The sequence below is a fragment of the Camelus ferus genome, chromosome 14 (assembly GCF_009834535.1).
Source record: "Camelus ferus isolate YT-003-E chromosome 14, BCGSAC_Cfer_1.0, whole genome shotgun sequence".
Taxonomy (NCBI): Eukaryota; Metazoa; Chordata; class Mammalia; order Artiodactyla; family Camelidae; genus Camelus; species Camelus ferus.
In genome coordinates this window covers 35105189-35126572 of record NC_045709.1, presented here as the reverse complement: position 1 = coordinate 35126572, position 21384 = coordinate 35105189, and the positions used below count along the sequence as shown (strand labels likewise).

Sequence of the window (21384 nt, the reverse complement as noted above, 5' to 3'; positions counted from 1 at the left end):
CAGTATTTTGTCATAACCTATAATGAAAAAGAATATGAAAACAAATGTATGTATGTGTAAGTATGACTGAAACATTATGCTGTACACCAGAAATTGACACAACATTGTAAACTGACTACTTCAGTAAAAAAAAAAAAAAAAAAAAAAGTCCAATTCTAGCAGAGCATGTGTTCTACCAGAGAAAGACTGCCAGATCTAAGAAACATTATAAAGAAATACATTGTTTTAGATGCTAGAGAGTGATAACTGAAAGCAAAAAAAGAAAAGAAATAGACCAGAATAAAAGGATGGGACCTGTAGGGGTTAATTGGAGTTTTAACTGGGGTGTTTAGGGTCAGTCCTATTGAGAAGCTGACATTTGTGTAAAGATTCAAAAGAGGTAAGAATTATCTATGAAGATTTCTGGGAAGAGAGTGTTCCCGGCAGCGAGAGCAACCAGTGCAAAGGCCCTGAGGCTGGTATGTGCCTGATACGCTCAGAAAACAAGGAGGCCAGAGTGGCTGGAACAGAGTGAGCAAGAGGGAAAGCAGTTGGATATTACCTCAGATGTGGGTGACGTGGTGATATAGGGTAGAGCAGGCCCCCTGGGGCTTTGTTTTCCGTTGTAAGGACTCTGGCTTTTACTCTGAGTTTCAGAGGAGTGACAACATCTGATTTAGTAGATGACTGTTTCTGATAACTGACTTGAGAAGCTGGGAATTATTTATGTAATAAGTCAGATGGTAATCATAAGGGACAAAAGTCAAAAGCAGCAGAGAAATACAAGGAAATTGTCATGAAAAATAATGTCAACAAGGTATTCAAGGGGAAAGGTGTAGCTCAGGAGTAGAGCACGTGCTTAGCATGCATGAGGTCCTGGGTTCAATCCCCAGTACCTCCATTAAAATAAATAAGTAAAAAACCTAATTACCTCCCCCCAACCCCAAAACAAAACAGAACAACACCAAGTTCTTCAAACTGGGAAGTTCGAGGAGAATGCTGTAAAAGGGTAAGCTGCATGATGTCCAAGTTCTTGTGTGCCACGAATGTGTGTGTGGGTGTATCAGAATTTTTGGGGTGTGGGGTCCTTTTCCAAACTCTTCACACGTGTGAGACCCTGGATGTGTATGGGGTTAGAGGATGTGGATGATTTGAAGCCTCTGGGTAAACCTGATTTTCAGAGTCCCCTCTGAATTATTTCTAGACTGGAATTAGTTCTTCAATTAAATCCTGGCTGGTGATCAACGTTCCTTTCTGTTGAGTTTGTAAGAACTTAAAGAATCTGTGTGTAAACCATGCAGAATGATCTTGTCTGTCAGCACTGTGGTTTAGTAACCCCCAAAGAGCTTGTTGTCTGATTCTTAAAGGAAAGCTGTGTTTAACTCCGACTGTTTCAGTCTTTCTGGTAGACTGTTAGTGTTTGGGGATATGCTTTCTGCACTTTTGCTATATACATTTCTTTCTCTCTAAGTCTAGGGTCTGTGTGCTTATATTTTGTCTTAATATAGCAAGTTGCTGGTGGGAAAGGACTGTTATCAACAGTGAACGCATGTAATTTTTTTGCTTCTTAGTGGTTTCTTAGTCTGTAGATCATGTAGTCTGTTCCCCACTCCCCCTCCTTCGTCTAATGTCCGTTATCTCATTCCTCAGCCCCTCATTAGAAGATACTAGAATATAAGGGCAAATATAAATACTATTTCATAGTGGTTAAAGTGTGAGGTTTAAACATGCTCAAGAGGGAGTTTTCATTGGTACCAAAAGTTAGAAATAACTTGGAAAATGTTTCTACTAAAAATGAAGCATGATGGTTAACTATGATTTATTGAGTCTCTGCTAAATGCTGGCTCTGGTCCTTGGCACTTTATAGGTATTCATTTAATTCTCCCAGCCATCTCTTCAGGGAATATCATCATTCCATTGCTTGGAAAGGAAAATCAGTTCTCATCCTGGGCTCCGTAGCCAGGCATTGAAATTATAACCCGACGACACCAGAACCCATGTCTTCCCCCTCTGCGTGCTGCTCTTGAATGTAATCTCACATGTATTTATATGTAATGGTAATAGTTTCATGCATGGGAAATGTTGCAAGTGTTTGCTTCCTCTCTGTCTTTATTATGAAAATACTTTTTATGGTACTTGATTTTTTTCTTCCCCTTCACCTCTAAATTTACCAGTTCCTTCCATAGACTGTCAGTATTTGGGGGTATTTTTCCCATACTTTCTTATTGTGGTAAAATACATCTAAAATAAAACATACTGTCTTTAGCACGTATAAGGGTACGGTTCAATGACAGTAAGTACATTCACATTGTCATGAAGCCATCACCACCATCCGTCTCCAGAGTTTGCTTCATCTTCCCAAACTGAGCTCTGTCCCCATTAAACAAGAACTCTCCACCCTCACCCGACCCCCTCCCCCTGGAACTACCTTTCTACCTCCTGTTTACTTCCTGTGCTGCCTGCTGTCTGTCTCTTTTAGATATGCATCCTTTAGTTTTGCCATGTACTCATCTCACTTCTGAGTTCTCTTTCCCCAAGACTAGAGCCTCTGTGCTTTAATTTACCTGAGCTTTTCAAAGCAAGAGAAGTCCTAGCTCTTTGCCTAGAACTCTGACCTCCTTGCAAATACATAAACCTGGGGCTGCAGCCCACTCCCACCCCCCCCATCACTTCCACAGTTAACAGACTATCAAACCCGAGAAGTACATGAAGAAGATTGAAAAGTAATCGTATTTGTTTGGGAGATTTTCTAGAGACTCTAGAGCCAAGAATTCTTAAAGGGTCCCTGGAAGCTATGTTTTCACACTTGATTGACATATTTTGAATGTAAAAGCCTTCTGCATAAGAAATAATTTTAAAATCCCTCTTCAGGATTGAGAAAATGTTCCCGTTCTCCCTACTAATTGAAAAACATTAAAAATGTTTTCTGTTGAAAGTGTCTGTGAACATTCTAAATGATTTTTTTCCCCTTTCATTTAATGTTCTTGGAGGTTCTCCAGGAACCTCAGATACTCGTTCTGGGGAAGGTTGTGTTCAGAAACCCAGCTGACAAGCTCTGTCTGCACATGGAGGTAGATGAGACACAGGAAACACGTGTGTCCCTTGTTTTACAAAGTCTTCACCTTTCTGTTCAAATGTTAAGCTAAAGTCAATAAAATATCTGCTTTGCATCTTCCTTTGGAAGAATAATTTTGTAGACCACGGTGTGATATCAGCTGTTTTCAGAGAGTTCAGGCTCACTGGGCTGAATGTACTTTTGAGGCTTAATTAGACCATGGAGTCCAGAGAGAAAAGTGCCAAACTAAATAGACAGGAGAAGGCCAGCATTTTTCTCTTGCCCTAAAGGGCGCAGTGCTTTCCTTGAGCAGTCAGAATCTGGCTTATATTTATTTGCCATATCCATTATCTGCGGGATACATTATTCCTGTCGAATGGATATTTAAAGTGTCAAAATGTCATGCAAGTTTTTTTTATTCAGTAAATCTTGGACTTTTTTTATTCATCTCCTTCTACAAGTGACCAAAAGACAGTGAATTGATGAAGGTCAAGAGTGGATAAACGCAGCGCTACGAATGACCGAATTCTCCAGAAACATTTTTCTTCTTTTGCTCACACATGAAGGGTTTGCAAGAAGGCACTAGAAATCTTGTACCACGTGTGCATGCGTGCGCACGCTTGCGCGCGCACATGCACATCTCAGAATGAAGGAAGAAGGAGAGCTCTGTGCTAATGATGCTATGGGCTTAATGCAGCTAAATTATAGCAAAGGAGCTGAAAGGGCCCATTCTCTTCGTGGCCTGGAGTTGGGACTCTGAAATCCAATCTGTAGTGTGTTTAATGAGTGTTCTGAACGCAGGGGCTCAGTGCAGCAGGAACAAGGGGCACAGTGTCTCCCCACAGACGCCAGGGCCACCCTTGGAGCCTCTGCGAGGAGGAGGAATCGCCGTGTTTGTGCACCTAGTGGATGGGCAGGTCTAAACATTTAGCTACATCCTCCCTGATTGAAGACCTGGTCCCAGCGCCCCAGACTGCAGTTCTAAAGTTGTCATTCCTGTTCTCGTTCTGGTTGGCAGCGCCCAGCGTCGGTGACCACACTGCTGCCGAGGCTGCCACTGAGTCCGCTGTTGGGCTTCTAGTCATTTTCCTCCTCATCCTAGCTAATACTCAGTAGAGCTTGCTGAGTCCTGGGTACCATCCTCAGGCTTGGTGTATACTAAGTCATTTAGTATTCTCCACAATCCCATGAAGTGTTTCTGTCACATGCCCATTCTACAGGAGTGCAAGCTGAGGCCAAAGAGCAACTCACCCCAGATCCCACCGCCACGGAGTGGACTTACGGGATTTGAAGACAAATGTCTCCAGTTCTTGTGCTTAATAATTACATTATGCTGCCTCTCTAGGTCTCTCAGGGGCTGGAAACAGCATGAGAAACACCTCCCACATTTCAGCTGTCCTATTTCTTGGTTACCTAAGGAGTCCTGCGTTTGCAGACGAAGGTCACAATTAGTTTATATGACACTCGCCCTAGTCTGCAGGGGCTGTGTTCTATGCGTTCATACTAACCATGTGCATCAGACTCTGTGTCCCACTGACCAGCTTTAGTGCCTCAAGTTACAGGATTTTCAACGAGTCAGACTTCCCTTGGTTTTACCAACACATTTTCTCCATGGCAGTTTGGGTCATCAAAATTAGGGGGTGGAAGTCTTAAAAGAGTTTAGAGGGAACATTGTCTCCGAGGCGTAATAGTTCAGAGCAGATGCCCTGAAGCTGGGTTTGAATCCCAGCTCCACAGTGAGCATGACCTTGGTGCCAGCTCTGTGCCCTCTGGCCCAGAGTGTCCCCAGGTGTGCAGCATAGGTGAATTGCAGGTGTGCAGATGTACCTGTTCCTCTGCCCCCAGGGCAGTTGCATCTTTATTTACTCCGGCAGGTCGGATGGTCATAATATGGTCGGATCTCTGTTCTGGCTTCCAATGTGCCATCTGGAAGTCCTGAGCCATTCTGACCCACTAGCTTTTGCCTTTCTCTCTCCTAACTTTCAGAATCTTCTTTTCATCACTTGGGTTCCAAAACTTCCCAGTAATTTGCTATGAAATGGATTGTACTCGTTTATGCTGTGAGATACTCTCTGGCTGTTTTTCAACTTGAAAGGTTAACACTCCTCAGTTCTGAAATTTTTCTGTATATTACTCTCAAGTAATGTCCCTTCTCCGTGGGTCTCTCTGTCCCAGAGTCGCGTTAGTCAGATGCTGGAACTCGAGCTGAGTCTCTCCATGTCTTGCCTCCTCTCCTCACTGCCATCCCTTTGTCACCAGGTCTAGTTTCTAGGAGGATTTTCAACTGTGTATTTAAACTCTTGCAGTGACATTTTTATTTCTGCCGTGCTATTTTTTATTTTTAAGAGCGCTTTCTTGTTAACCAAATATTCCTTTTTATAACCTTTTGGGGTTATGTTAGTTATAAACTCTTAGCTATATGAGGAAACAAATTACAGTGTTTTCAAAGGTTTTTCACTCTGCCCTGCATTATCGGAAGTACCTGGCGTCTCCCGTTTCTGGGCTTTTGGGGGAGTTCTGCGCAAGTTTGGCTCCTTCCTTATTGCAGCCTCTCCTCTCCTCTGTAATTAGGCTGCAGCTTTCTCCACTGTCATCTTCCTAAATTTGGGGGAAATCTCTCACCTGCTGTCTCTTCTCATTTTCTCTCTTTTCTGTGAATATATTCCTTTTCATTTTTTTCTCTTTTAAATTGAAGTATAGTCAATTTACAGTGTGTGAATTTCTGGTGTATAGCATAATGATTCAGTTACACATATATATATTCCTTTTCATATTCTTTTCATTATAGGCCATTACAAGGTGTTGAATATAGTTCCCTCTGCTAATCAGTAGAACCTTGTTGATCTATCCTTTTTTCATTCTTCTACTGTTTTTTTAAGCGGGATTTCTGGATGTAGTGGAGATAAACCGCGTGCATTCAGTCTGCTGTCTGTAGCCACAAGCCTCACCTTTTAATCATTTATATTAAGCCCAGTCTGGCAGTGGCTTTGTGCTAAAATTTGTAAGAAAAGTGATATTTATGGACAGATAGGTGGGTTCCCATGAAATTTCTCAATTTGTATCCTTGGACCTCTGCTTCACCGACAGCTCCTGACTCCATGCAGATGGGCCAGGAAAGGGGAGCCCTGGATAGCGGCAGGGGTGGCGGGAGCATGTGGGGGCTATGTGATGTCAGCCTGGACCCCACCCCTCCCACCTCACGGATGGAAGGGTCGAAAAGAGACTGTTGTAAAAAGAACTTCGTTTGTAGACTACTGCTCACATCTAGAGCAACAACAATGAAAAGAGGAACAGCACTTAACAGTTAGCAAGAAAAATCAATTACCTCCTATAATTAGTCCCCTACTTACTGAGTTTATTTGATTTTCGAGTTAGAGAAATGTTAAAGGCCAGAATGTTTCTGTTACCCGGAATCCACTTATTGGGTTATTATTTTGTTGTAATCCCTTAATCCGAAAGGGACTGTGCTGAATGTGACCACGTTGTCTCTGCCCCCGCGTGGCTAACGAGATGGGTCGCAGCGCTGTAGAAGGGGGCTGTACTGAGTTGGCTCAGGCTGTGGGAACGAAGTACCATGACCGGTGGCCTGAAACATCAGAAAGCTATTCTCTCCCAGTGCTGGAGGCTGAAAGTCCCAAATCAGGGTGTCAGCGGGGCCCTACTCCCTCTTGAGACTCCGAGTGAATCCCTTTCCTGCCTCTTCCAGCTTCTGTGGGGGAGGCAGTGGGGGGCATCCATCCTGGGTGACCCCTGGCTCACAGCCCCACCATTTGTCTCTGCCTCTGACCTCACCTGGCCTTCTCCTTGCATGTCTCTGTCTTTGTACCATCTTCTTATCAGGACACCAGTCGTGTTGGGTTAGGGCCCACCCTAATGACTTCATCTTAACTCTGTCAAGTCTGCAAAGACCCCATTTCCAAATAAGGTCAAGTTCACAGGTACAGGGAGTTAGGACTTTACCATATTTTTCTGAGACACAATTCAGCCCATAACAGTGGGTTTGGTGTTTTTCCTTTGGTTGAGTCTCAAGCTTGATGTTATCCCCAGATGGGAATCAGAGCCAGACACCACAGTGCGTGCCAGCCCTGCCTGTCAAGGGTCCACATGTCATTCAGCAGTGACTCATGGACGTGCCTGGCACCTTGGTCTCCAAGCAGAGTCTTTGCACCAGCAGCAGCCTCCCCTTGGAGAGTCTTGGGCCTCACCCCAGCCCCCTTGAATCGGCACCTGCAGCTTATCAAGGTCTGTAGATGATCGGGGGCACAGAAATTGGAGAAGCACTACTCTGAACCAGTTCCAGCAGAATTCTAGGGCAGAGTAAGCTTAGACCTAGCCATAGACTCTGTGCTGGGGGACACAGTCACATAGTATGCAGACTTGGTAGCCAGGGTCTCCGTTCTGTGACACTGCAGAGACTGCCTCTGGGGTTGGGAAATGGGACATCCTTCCCAGTGTCAACCCATTCCCCTGCCATTAATTCTATAAATTATCATTTCCCCCATCACAGTGGCAGCAACCGAAGTAGAAAACGTGTGTTACCTGCCAGGCCCTTTGTTAAGTACTTTGCGATCATAGTTTTATTTCATTTTCACATTGATCCTGAGGGGTAGACAGTACTGCCAGTCCTTCGTGGCCTGTGTACTGTGGACTGAATTGCGTCTCCCGCTTCCTCACATTCGTAAGTTGAAACCCTGACTCCCAGTGTGGCTATATTTGGAATAAGGAAGTAAGTAAGGTCAAATGAGGTCATAGATGGGGTGGGGGAGGGTGGCAGTAATAGCTCTGTGGCTTAACATGCATGAGGTCCTGGGTTCAATCCCCAGTACCTCCAATTGAATGAATGAATAACATAACATAACATAACATAACATAACATAACATAACATATAAATAAGCCTAAATGCCTCCCCCTCACCACCAAAAACAAAAAGTCATAAGGGCGGAGCCCTGATCTGATAGGATTAGTGTCCTTGTAAGAAGAGACATCAGAGTGCCCACCCTCCCCCCCACATAGCACTTACCATGTATTCTGATTTAGCTGGTTTATTGTCTCACCCTCTGACTCAGTGACACTTGTGTTGATTTCCATTCCCTCAGCTGCCAGCATAGTGCCTGCACATGGCTACTCACTTAATAAATGTACTGTGGCTCCTTAAGGCATCATAATTATTAATACTTCTATCCACCTGATCAAAAACTGCCAGAGGGCCAGGAGGAAATCTGAAATGTTAACGGCACCCTAAGATCAGACGTGGGTTATAGAAATTAATGGTAGGAGAAAAGGGGCCGAGGCCTTTGAGAGAAGCCATTGCCTTCCGCTGGAGAAGAGCATGCCCTGGTTGTCATGGTTACCTTAATCCCGATCCAGAAAAAAACAGAATGCTTCCAGAAACAGCTCTCTGAAACCTCAGCAGATGCAAATTTTGTAAACTTGGTCAAATGTTATCTTTATAGATTTCTGTCTATGAGGTTATTTCAGAAAAGCGGACATTAGCTTGTATCAAGGAGGGCAAACCCTTTGAGGAGCTGGGCGGAGGGGGTAGAAGATACCCCGAACCTGGAAAGAATTGTCTTTATTCTTATAGAGGAGAAAGAAAATACTCCCACATAAAACTTGATGTAATAGAAATAACCTGAAGGCACAGGCCTGTTTTAAAGGCACAATAAACCTAAGCAACTTTGATTCACAATTTTTAATAGCTTGAAGCTCTGTGTGACGGTTCATACTATTTATTATTCAGTGCTTAGTTGCCAGACACTCCTCAGGAATGTAAATCTCCTCCTAAAATTTAATTTTATAGGAGTCTGTGAAAAGCCTGCTCAAAATGGAGGGAGCAGGAGGGACACAGAGCAATCAGCCAACTTATCTGTGCACTAGATTGAAATTCAGATGCCTTTTGGAGCGTAATTAAAAGTAGCCAGTATGAAAAAAAGTGATTAAAATTTGATTATGTGGTTTCACTAATCACTGGTTTGTTCTCCAAAATAGAACATATAATTACTATTTGGTTTCTTTTCTGGAAAGAGGACACTGCTGGAATATTTTAATCGAGACTGATGGTGAATGGTCAGCCAGACTCTTAGTTTATTAGACGTCTGCCCCTTCAGCCTCAGTGCAAATAATGTGGGGACAATTTTTAAAAATATCCATCACAAGATCCCTTTCATGTTAAACCACTGCTAACATCATATAGGTTTTCAAATGATGCTCAAGGGACTTGGTTTCCCTTCCTCATGTGTGATCATTTGTGCAGCCATAAATCTAAGTGTGTGTGCAGGTGTGCATTTTAAAGTAAGTTACTCTTTGAGAAAATACCTTTACAGATTAGTTTTCCTGAGAGTCTCTTCTTTGTTTTCTGCCAGGTTAATCTGTGCTGTTGCCACCTTTTCCCACATTCAGACTTTATTGAAACTCATGTACGGATTTGTTTTAGCATCAAAGGGCTAGTGGATTGGTAGCTGTTGGACCCCATCATCTCTCTAGTGCAAAGCCTGCCCCAGGTGCATAATTTGCGGTAACTTCCAACGACATTCAGATTGTGCCTTTTTTGCCAGATGCATAAAAGAGCCCTTTGTGCGGAGAAATATTAACAGCCATTTACTCGTACATGTGGGTAGTCATTGATTCTCCCCAGGTGATAAGGCTTTCCACAGCTATTCTACTTGAGCTGGTCCTAACCCCTCTATTTTTCTAAGATCTAATGTAAAAAAAAAAAATGGATGCTTTATTTTCTGGTTCAAAAAAAATTGTTTAGATTCTATTGGGAGTAACACTCTTAAATCGTTTATAAATGTGAACACTGGCCTCAGTTCTTTCTTTCCTTTTTTTTTTTTTTTTTTTTTTTTTTTTGCCTTTTTCAAAATTTTGGTAAAAAACACACAGCAAAAGATGTACCATTTTAGCCATTTTTAAGTGTACAGTTCAGTGGCGTTCAGTACATTCACAATGTTGTGTAACCATCACCATCCATTTTACATTCTATGGTATGATTTTGAACAGTATTACTTTTTTATTGCAGTGCAGTAGATTTATAATGTTATGTTGGTTTCTGGTGTACAGCATAGTGACTGAGTTACACATACATATTTTTTCCTATTTTTAATTATAGGTTATTGCAAGTCATTGAATATAGTTCACTGTGCTATACAGAGGACCTTGCTTATTCTGTATATAGTAGTTTGTATCTGCTAATCCCAAACTCCCAGTTTATCTCTCCCCTCCTCCCCCTTTGATGACCATAAGTTTGTTTTCTGTGTCTGTGAGTCTCTTTTCAACAGAATTACTTTTAATGTGAAGTTGAAAAAATTCACTGGAGACAAATGTAAAGAAATGATGTTGTGGATTGACTAAGTGAAGCCACCCTTGGAAGGAAAGGGGAGATCATTTTCCTTAAAGGATGAGGATAAAACGCTTTTCCTGCTTCCCTTCTCTGAAATGGTTTCTCTGCAGCAGAATTTGGCCCTGGGTGCATCAATAAACCCAAACACTTCTACACCAACTCCTAAAAAAAAGGGAAACAGAGTCCCTGAACTTTGGTATCATGATGTCTAGAAGCACTTTAGGCTGGAGCTGCCTGGTGTAAATTGGGATGTTAGTGCTGTGTCCATTTGCCCGTGAAATTATCATGTAGTGACTGCATTTCAGCCCTTATAACCTTCTAGTAATACCACATGCTGGCTTTCCTTATATCCCGGAATATAGCCAGTGTTCACAGGAGAATTCATATAATGCATTAAAGGCATCTATTTTATAGATGAATTTTAGGAGCTAAAATATCATTCAAACTCTAACTTCTCCCTGTATAAAAAATTTTGTCCCATGAAAAGGCCTTTTGCATCAAAGATTTATCCAAAATAATCAATTTTAAGGAAATTTTTAAGACTTGAGAACAGACTTATTTATTAGGTAGATTCCAAGCATCTATTTCCAGTCTCTTATTATTACCAACATATGCTCAGTGTGGTCACAGAAATCTCTGCTGACTCAGTAAAGGTCCTCTGCCTCTTAGTGTATTGTCCAAAGAGCTTAGCTGAACATCTTCCCATAAAGCCATCCATTGTAGATTGATTTTTTTACATGTTTAGACTTCCAGCAATGAACTGTAGAGTCATTTCCCAGACTCTGTAAATCCAGATGAAGTTATCAAATTCACTTGGTTCCTGGGAATTCTTTGGGAAACGCAAGTGCTTGCCAGCTGGTCAGATAATTGGTGGTTCATTTTGTAACAAATAGGAAACATCCAGAATTGTGAGAAAGATGGTGAAACTGGAATGTGGTCTTCTCCTCAAATCTTATGATAGAGAAATTTTCCCACAAATTCTTAGCCCCTGGCCTGTTTTTATCATGGTCTGATTAGTGTTTGCCGACTTTACTGGACAGGGAGGAGGGCCTCAAACAAGTGGCTCTTTGGAGGTAGGTGTGAGAACTTGAACCCAGGGCCCCCGTGAGCTGGGCTGGTGAATTCCCAAGTGCTCTCAGTATGACCTAGGGCGCCTTGCTGTGTGCCAAAGAGGTGAGAAATAATTTGGTGACCAGTAATGCATGCAGCTAGTAAGTCCACTGGGTAAATGCAGGTGTGTGTGTGCAGGTGTTGGGTATGTATGTTTGACAGACATGAATGGGGTTTTCACACATTACTTCTGCCACCAGTGCAAGTGACATGACTCTTCTGGTTACCCCTGGACCAGACATTCAAAGTCTAGAGCCTGATGAGTTTAGGATTATCCATGGAGAACACTTCCTGCCCTTAGACAGCTGTGAATATCTTCTGGATTTCAATAAGGAGGAACATGGGAGCATAAAGTGGTGTCTGGTTTTTTTTTTTTTTTAAAGCTTTATCGTTGGACGTGGAAGCATCTTTGAGGTCCCTCAGATCGCACTGTTGGGCAGCCTCGTGGACATGCCCATCATGGTACTTGCCAGGTCCTGGCTCCTACTGCTCGTTGGTCCCCTGGGTGACTGACTGGCTCCTGCACTGCTCTGCTCTTACCAGAGGGGAGGTCAAAGTAGAAAACCGGTAACTGGAGACAACAATGTCTTTGAAACATTTTTCTTGCAGTGTTCGATCTGTGAGGTGGAATTGGATCTGTTTTGCTAGCGAGTCATTAGGAATCGACCAGATAGTGAAGAGAAACAAAAGCGTATGATTCTAAGCTCTTCAGAGTAACAACCGGGTTCTTGTATATGATCTTCCCTTTCCCTATAGATTCAGTATATGGAAAATACACATACAGTGTTGATTTCAGCAGAGGTTGAGTGACAGGTGCTTTGCTAGCCAACAGGAATATAGAGGTGACAAGTGGCCCAGAGTTGAACTGGGAGACAGACTTACAGATACTTAGCTACACATCATACAGTGGAATGAGTCATTTTATTCATTCATTCATTCATTTCAACAAAACGGGTTGGTATTTAGGCATCGCAGGTAGGAGGCCTTTACCCTGAGTGCATATGTGGTCTAGATGAGTCTGTACAAAGTCTAGAGAAGAAAGTCATGTGTACTGCTGCATTTGTGGAAGGGGGCAAGAGGAACAGGGCCAGGCTTTCAACTGCTGCAGAAAGGGCTGGGCTGGTGAATTGAAAACTTAGAGCCACACAAAACTGCCCGCAAATATGTGTAGCAGCTTTATTAGTAATTACCAAAACTTGGGCAACTGAAATGTCCTTCCGTAGGTGAATGGACAAGCAAACTGGGGGTCCATCCACACAGTGGCATATTATTCAGCAATAAAAAGGAATGAACCAGTCAAGCCATGACAAGAATGGAGGACGCTAAATGAAAGAAGCCAGTCTGAAAGGTCCACACACTATGATCCCAACTCTGGCATTCTGGAAGAGGCAAAACCATAGAGACAGTAGAAAGATCAGTGGTTGCCAGGGGCTTGTCGGGGAGGGAGGTGAGGGTGAAATGGGGGGCACGGGATTTTTAGCTGGTGAAACCCCCCCGTATGGTCCTGTTGTGGGGCCTATATGATATTATGCATTGGTTGAAACCCATAGAACGACACAAGAGTGAGCCCTAATGTACACGATGGACTTCAGGTGATCATAGTGTATCAGTGTTGGCTCAGCCATTATAGCAAGTGCACCACATTATTGTGGGATGTTAGTAACGGGGGACATGTGGGGAGAGGTGTATGGGAACTCTCTGCGTGCACTTCCTGCTCAATTTTCTGTCAACCTGAAAATGAAATAAAATTAAATGAAGAAGTCAATTTTTTTTTAAAGGGGGATAGTTCCTGGGTCTGGGGTGAAGAGAAGACAGCAGAGAGTAGCGTCTAAGTGTGAGAGCAGCAGGACGGGCGGACCAGCAGTGTGCACGGGGCTGGTGGTGGCTGGCCTGCTGTTACAGCCTCGGGAATGAGGGACTTTTGTGGTGGGAGCCGCGGTTTGTTTCCATAGCTGCCTGTCTCAGAGGCGTAACTCCTGCTGTTTCTGTTCCCAGCAAAGAGCCCCCGGGAAAGTGCTGCTGGATGCTGTGTGCAACCACCTCAACCTTGTGGAAGGAGACTATTTTGGCCTCGAGTTTCCCGACCACAAAAAGATCACGGTAGGTGATTTCGATGTGATGTTGCTGTTTTGCCCTCTCTTCGACCTGGGAGAGGGGAATCACTGAGACCTTTCCTTGCTATACAGAAACGTACACAGGAGGAAGTACCCAGAAGGCCCTTGATAATGTTTTTGAAAGTACTGTGTGCTTATGATTAGCAAGTTCAAAGAGAGCATGGCGAAAGGACTGTCTCCCTGTCACCCTCTCCAGGAGCCACCATCCCCAGTGTCCGTGTATCCTTCTGGTAAAAGTCTTGAGTATATGTGCACACAAACGCAGACTGGTGGAAGAGCTTTCCTTTGCAGCATATAGAACCCACTTTCTTCCTTTTCACAGTTTCCTGCTCTTCCGCTGAGTGGATGTGCTGTAACGTCCGACCTTTGCTGTAGAGGCTGGGGTACTTAGGTTGCACTGAATCGTTGGCCATCACAGATAATGTTTCAGTGAACGTGGCTCCTGCGTTCATGTCTGCACTCATGGCCAAGGGTTTCTTTTAGTGATTCAGATCCAAAGGCACGGAATTGTGTCATCCATGAGTTCGACCATGTTAAAGTGTGCTAAGTATGTCATGTTGTTCTTTAAAAAGGTTTCACTGATTTGCATGCAAATTTTAGAACATAGCTTTACCGTTCTTTTTTTCTCTTTTGGCTGATGGCACTTTCTTAAGGCTGTATTCGAGTCTACCTCTCATTAGACACCCTTTGTGGGTATAAGTTCATTGACTGTATTTCTATTTATCCTTTCATTCAGTGCACACTGAGTGCCTGGAACTTTTGCTAGCCACTGCACTGGGGACCCAATAGAAATGAGATGGAGAGAATGTGGAATCCAGGTGGGGCATCAAACTGAGGCAGTGGCCAGTTCATGACACGTGACAGGTGTTCCACTGGAGTCAGGGACCATTGGACAGTGAGGGCAGCAAGCGACATTTTAGGAAATCCTTCCCAGATACTGCAAAACTGAGTCCTGTGAAGCCAGTAGGAGTTGACTTGATAGGTTGTTCCTGGGAGAGGGGACACCAGATGCACAAAGACCAGAAAGTGAGTGGGCTACCCAGGGTCCTGCAAATTGGGCTGAAGTTGAGAGGTGGGGGGAGGAGGGCTCTGCTGAAGGACATGAGAGAGAAAACATTAAAAGGTAAGCAGGGAGCCAGGTGTACCTCAAAGAGCTTTCTGTACCATTGGTATCCAGAAGAAATAAATTGTGAGCCACATACTTAAATTCAGTTTTTTAGCAGTTATGTTAATCAAGTTTTTAAACAATAAAATCAATTTAAAAGTCAATTAAATTTAATTTGTTTCATCCAAAATCATCATTTCAACATGGAGTCAATATCGAAACCTATGAATGAGAAATTTGACATTTTTTTTTTCATGCGGAGTCTTTGAATCTGATATGTATGTGACACTCACAGCCATCTGGATTCAGATGGGCTGTATTTCAAGTGCTCAGTGGTCACGTGGAGCCAGTGGCCATTGTGTTGACAGCACAGCTCTGCACCAAGCTAATGTGTTTGGGAAGCTGTTAATGCATTTTAAAGGGAGTATGATATGATCTGATTTATGGTTTAGAAAGAGAACTGTGGCCAGATTGGAATAGAATACGACTTGAGTCGTGAGAGCTGTTCGAGGCTCGCAGTATTGGGCTGGAGACGGTGAATCTGGAACTAACGCAGAGTCGAGGGCATGGCTGAAGGGAGCGGGTAGCAGTTAGAGATGTGATGAAACGAATGGGCTTGTGAGAGAAAGGGGCTTCCAGAGCTCAGTTTTCCAGCTTTGCCGCCTGAGCAGACAGGGGTGCCAATTGCTGGCATTCTGACCCAGACATGAGGGGTCAGGGGATCAGTGGACGCTGCACTGGAGACGTCCAGCAGCCAGTACCAGTAGGTGGGTCTCCTAGAGCACTGGAAAGAGATCTGAACTGAAATTCAGATTCAAAAATTACATGATTATTTCAGATATCAACTGAAGCTCTGAAACCAGATGAGAGTGTAGAGAGTAAGAAGAAAGGAAGAGCAGAACAGCAGCACTTAAGGGATGGAGAGAGAAGGAAAAACCCTCAGCGGAGGCATGTAGATGGGGAGGCAGGAGACCAGGAGGAGAATCCGAGAGCACAGGCAAGGCATTGAGGGAGGGTGTGGACAGGAGAGGAGGTAGGTGGTGAGCGAGCCACCTGGTTATGCACTGAAAAGTGGACACAGGTTGTGTTTCTCAACATACTCCTACCTCCAAGCACTCTACCATTTTCTAATACTTACACTTAATCTAAGCTGCCCTGACTCCCAGTCGTCTTTCTGATGGGACAAATGACCACAGACAGGCCGTATTCTAATTCCACATTCATTTATTCATCTAACAATTATTTTGTGCCAACGCGGTATCCAGCCTCACACTTCATACTGCAGAAGGCACAGGATATGAAGGGACAGATAGCAAGTAACAGCTACAGTTTCCAGTCATTAGAAGTGCAGGCTTAGAAAGGTTGACAAGGAAACAAATAATTATAATACGATGTACCAAGTTCAGTGGAAGACTGTTTCATAAGCTTGTTTTCTGTTAAAATAATGATTCTCAGAACACCTGAAGATTTGTTGTCTCATTATTTCTAACAACCTTGCCCGCATTACTCAAGGTCCCAGTGGCTTTCCTGACTCCAGTCTTGTCCTGTTCCGATCCAGCTGGAGTTGCCTCTAAACCACAAATCAGCCGGGATGAGGGTACTAAGACTCTGAGAATTGTTCTCTATCTGGGTCAACCAAGTTGCTAATGGCGGGGCTACGAGTCTAACCGTGTTCTTTGGGCCTCAAGTTCAATGCCCTTTGTGTTAACCATAGGTGCTTCTCTTCTGCTGGATTTACATACCTGTTGACCTTCCTCCAGGGCTGACTTGTTGCAAGTTTCATCAGGCTTGATTTTCATGGCTTCACCATTTCCTTATCATACTTTTCAGGAATGTGTTCAACTGCAAAATTCAGCAAACCCACCAGTGATGACTTTAATAGATATTGTTACCAGTGGTGCAAAGAAAGCCCCCTACACGAGCGTTTACTGTGTGCCGGGTGCTTCTAGTCCCTGTGGACACAGTGGCGAATGTGGCCCACGTCCTTTATAAAGCCAGGACCAGCAATCTTTCTCTGTAAAGGGCCAGATAGTAAATACTGTAAGAGACTTTGCAGGCCAGAGGGTGTCTACTGTGACTGTTCAGACCTGCCCTTGGGATGTGCATGAATGGGCATGGATTTGCTGCAGTAGAGCTTCATTTATAAAATAGGAAGCTATAGTTTGCCAGCATACGCGCTAGGGAGTATTAACTCTGTACAAGGCACCAGAAATAGGCTGATGTGCAGTATTTCATTTATTCCTGCTCATTTATCCCAACCCATTATACCTCCTTTCTCTAATAAGAAAGATAGGGCTTAAAGAAGTTAAGTCATTTTCACAAAGGCACGCAGCTAGGCCACGATTGAGCCGGAATTCAAGTTCAGGTCTGTCTAAATACAAGCCCACATGCTCTCAGTCACCATTCTGCTCTGACTGTATCTCTAGTTTGCTCTGTGTCAATTGAAAATCACAGTTTCACATAATTTTTTTTAAAAGCTAAATTCACATAATTTTACATGATGAAAGCTAATTTCACATAATTAAAAAAATAGGTGGTTGTGACAAAATGGATCTGTGATGTTAGATGGGGTGGTGTAAGTGACTGGTTTGGGTACAGGGGGGCTTCTGGGGTCCTGGCCATGTTCTGTTTCTTGATCTCAGTGCTGTTCCGTGGGTGTAATCAGTTCCGTGGGTGCAGTGAGCCACTGGGAAGGGTACAGCTCAGAGGTAGAGTGCATGCTTAGCATGCACAAGGTCCTGGGTTCAATCCCCAGTAGTGCCATATTAAATAAGTAAATAAATAAACCTGATTATTTCCTCCTAAAAATAATAATAATAAAATAAATTTATTTTAAAGAAAAAGCAGTGAGCTGTACACTTACAACATGTGCACTTACAGCACGTTGTGTGTATAGACACAATTTCCAATAAAAGTGTACCTCAAAAATACAGTGAAATAATAACACAGGAGCAGAAATAATGACCCAGAAGCACCCAGAGGCTGGCTGATGGCTGATGGACTCTGTTTTGAAAGAGCCAAGGACAGGTCTTGATTGCATGGACTGAGGGAGAGCCACTCACGGTGAGAGTAGTAAACAGTAGCTGGTTTCCCAGGAGGTGGGTTTTTGAAAGGATCAAACATGATAATATCTGTTGGCATGTAGCCCAGTGTCTGGGTCCTGTATATGTGGTGTTCAGAAAGTATTAGTTACAGAAGCTATCATCATCATCATTTTCATCATCACTGTTTTTTTTTATTGTGATCAGAAACAGATAACATGAACCTTACTGCCTTAACCATTTTTAAGTAAGCGTACAGTACCTGAGTGTTAACTGCCTTCACATCTCTGGTATGCCTCTAGAACTTTTCATCGTGTGAAACTGAAACTCCGTACCTGTCAGCTCCCTTTCCTCCTCCCTCCAGCCCCTGCAACCACCATTGTACTTTCTGTTCCTATGAATGTGGCCACTTTAGATACCGCATATAAGTGGACTTGCAGAATTTGTTGTTTTGAGTCTGGCTTATTTCACTTAGTGTAATGTCCTCAAAGTCCACCCTGTGCTCCATCTGTGTTGCAATGCGTGTCAGAATTTCCTTCCCTTCTGAGGCTGATGAATATTCCATTGTGTGGGTGTACTGCATTTTGCTGACTTACGTCATCATCTGTTGCTGGCCATTTAGGTTGCTTCCCCCTCAGTTGTGAATAATGCTGCAAGGAGCATGGGTATGTTGTCATGATTATTTTAAATACCACTGTTGTGATTATTACCTTTGCCAAGCTTCCTTTGGGGGGCTGCTCACATATCTGACAAACCACTACGAAGCTGGGTTGGTCTCAAAATGCCCAGGCATGGCTGTCAACTGGTTTTACCCATTTTTCTGTACGTGATAAATGAGAAACGAATTGTTCCCCCAAGGTCCCCGGCATGCAAGGTCATGGACCTGTGTCCCTAGGTGGGACGTTCAGGCAAACTGAGTTGCAGCTCAGCCTTCTGCCCGCTTCTCATCATTTCTACCATGTAACTAGACCACATCAGAGCATTCTTCAGAGTAAGGGTTTGAAAAAGCTTAAGGGGAAATCAAGTGATTTCCATGGCCTAAGATGTGTTTCTCAAGATTGGAAATAAACTAGTGATAATTAGTAAGCAATCAGTTGTGCCCTACCCTCAGTTAGACTTGCCCCAGGGCTTGTCAGTTAATAGAGTTGATGGCTGTGTTTGCATGCAAGCTGGCTCTTGAGTGCAGGCAGTTGCCCCTTGGAATGGCCCCACAGGAGCAGAGAAGTCTTTGAATCAGCTTTTCTTCCCTCACTGATTTGGCTTCCCATGGCAGAGACGCTACTGAGCTTAGGAACCAAGACCCTGTGCTTCCTATGCCAGCTGACGGGTAGCTGGTAAAAGGCCAGGGGGACATTCAGTTGCCTCTAGGGTGGACTCAGAGAGCTCACTGTGCTTCAGCCTCTGCTGTGTGCTGGGGACTGTGCTCTAAACTGAAACGCACTTGGTTCATCCTTCAGATTAGGGGTCGACAAAAAGCCAGAGTCAACGTGTTAGGCTTGGCAGGCCACGCCGTCTCTAAGGCAGCCGCCCAGCTCTGGTGCTGCAGTGCAGAGCGGCCATGGATAGCGTCAGTGAATGAGGTGGTTGGGTTCCAATAAAACTTTATTGATGGACATGGATATTTGAATTTCAGAGTTTTCATGTTTCATGAAGTATACTGCTGCTATTGATTTTTTTTTTTTTGGACCATTTAAAAGTATAAAAGCCAGTTTTTGCTTTTGGGCTACACCAAGACAGGCCATCGGCTGGATTTGGCCCGTGGACCTCAGTTCACCAATCTTCACTTTATAATATTTCTCCGAGGTAAGTATTTTATCATCCATGTTTTACAGTGAGCAAATTCAGATGAACTGTCTGACCAGGCGTATGACCAGGACTCCCACGCAGACCTGTCAATGCAGGTGCTCTCTGCTTCCCTCGGCTGCCTTCTTCACATCGCCCCATCTCAAAGAGCTGCACAGGTCTGGCCTGCAGCAGAGACAGGTGTAGCCATAAGATCTATATCATAGGTCTGTTGCGGAAAGTGGGAAAAGCTACGTTCTGGCCTGTAAATCTCTGTTTAAACATTTACTTTGTCATTTAGCAGCTGGGTAGTTTCTGAACGCCTTTGATTTTGTACTTTACCTGAAAAATGGGATTAATAAATGACTATTTTACAAGGTGATCATGGGGACTAATTCAGATACTTTACAAGAATGAGCCCAGCAGGATTCCTGGCACAGCAGTTGCTCAGATACCTGTTGTGTTTTGTTCTCGCATCCTAGCTCAGAAACCCGTGAGGCCGCCCACCAGTCTTCTATGAAAGCTGCAGTGTTCAGTGACCTGAGAAACAATCCTGGTTTTGTATAAATAAATACTGGTGAAGCTCAGGAAGAAGATGGGCACCTTTTCATTCATTTTGTAATCTTTATGCCAGGAAAAGTGTTTTGCCATTGGCAGGTGTCTTAGCTCAGACTGCCATAAAAAAAATACCATGGATGGGTGGCCTGAACAACAGACATTGATTTCTCTCAGTATTGGAGTCCGTGATCAGGGTATCAGCATGATCAAACTCTGGTGAGGACTCTTTCTGGCTTGTAGACAGCCACCTTCTCACTGTGTCCTCAGACTGCAGAGAGCGAGAGACAGAGACAGAGAGAGATCACTTCATTTTCTTATAAGACTACAGCCCTACTACATCAGGGCCCACCTGTATGAACTCTTTAAACCTTAATTACCTTCTAAAGACTCTGCCTCTAGATACAGTCACATCGTGGGTTAGGGCTTCAACATAGGAATCTGAGGGACACGATTTAGCCCATAGCCACATGCACGCTTTCTAGGGCAGGAGGTCACACAAGGCACTGCTGCTTGGGATGACAGACACCCCTCACTGGTGGTTTCCAAGCCCCTCTGGGGTCTGATGGGCCTCCTTCATCTCTGCTTAGTTGCAGCCTCCTGACCTGGCTTCTCCCTGGGGGCCTGTGGACATCTGAGACCAGGAGGGGCTCTTTGTGGAACATGCCAGGTGTGAAGTATGAGGTGTACTGCAGACCCAAGGACAGAGGACAGTTTGGGGGCCAGCAGAGGTGGGGTGATGGAGCAGCCCCACGGTTTGATCCAACAGTGGCCATGTTGGCAGGGCAGGTGCCAGGAGAAGCAGTGCTTTCCTCCGGCCGAGAGTCGGGAAGGGCAGATCACTGGAAGAAGCACAGCGGTGGAATTTCACAGAGAACAGTTTCACTGCCCTGAAAACCCCCTCTATCCCTGTGCTGAGCCTTCTCTTCCCTCTGAGCCCCTGTAGCTGCTGATCTTTCCCTCCCGAATTTTCTTATTTTCTCTGTTCTTGGTGATCTGGCATCGGGAGCCTTGCTTGTGGAGGAGAGACTGCCCTGGTTCTAGCAAGTTCTTAGAGATAGCAAACGGTTCCCCTGCCGGCACACCTCCCATATTGCAACCAGACCAATGTAGAGCCCACACCCTGAGTCACCACTTTTGTCTGGCTTACAGACAGGAGACAAAATTCCTCTGCCGTCATCATCCCAGGGCCAGATAGCAGACACCCGGAGACAGCTCTACACCCCATGGCCTGCTTAGATGAATCAAGTTTAGCCCATCGTAAGCTGCTTACCCTGACTTACCTTGTCTTTCCCCAGCAGGT

At 44.1% G+C, this 21384-nt stretch overlaps 1 protein-coding gene across 5 annotated transcripts in view; it reads left to right on the top strand.

Annotated features, from left to right (window-relative positions):
* The window catches only part of FARP1 (FERM, ARH/RhoGEF and pleckstrin domain protein 1), a 277212-nt gene that overhangs the window by 166409 nt on the left and 89419 nt on the right, over nt 1–21384 (top strand). For all 5 annotated transcript variants that reach the window (XM_032496743.1, XM_032496745.1, XM_032496741.1 and 2 more), the window contains one exon: nt 13480–13584. In XM_032496743.1, the coding sequence (XP_032352634.1) occupies nt 13480–13584 (105 nt within the window). The remainder of the gene's footprint in view (nt 1–13479; nt 13585–21384) is intronic.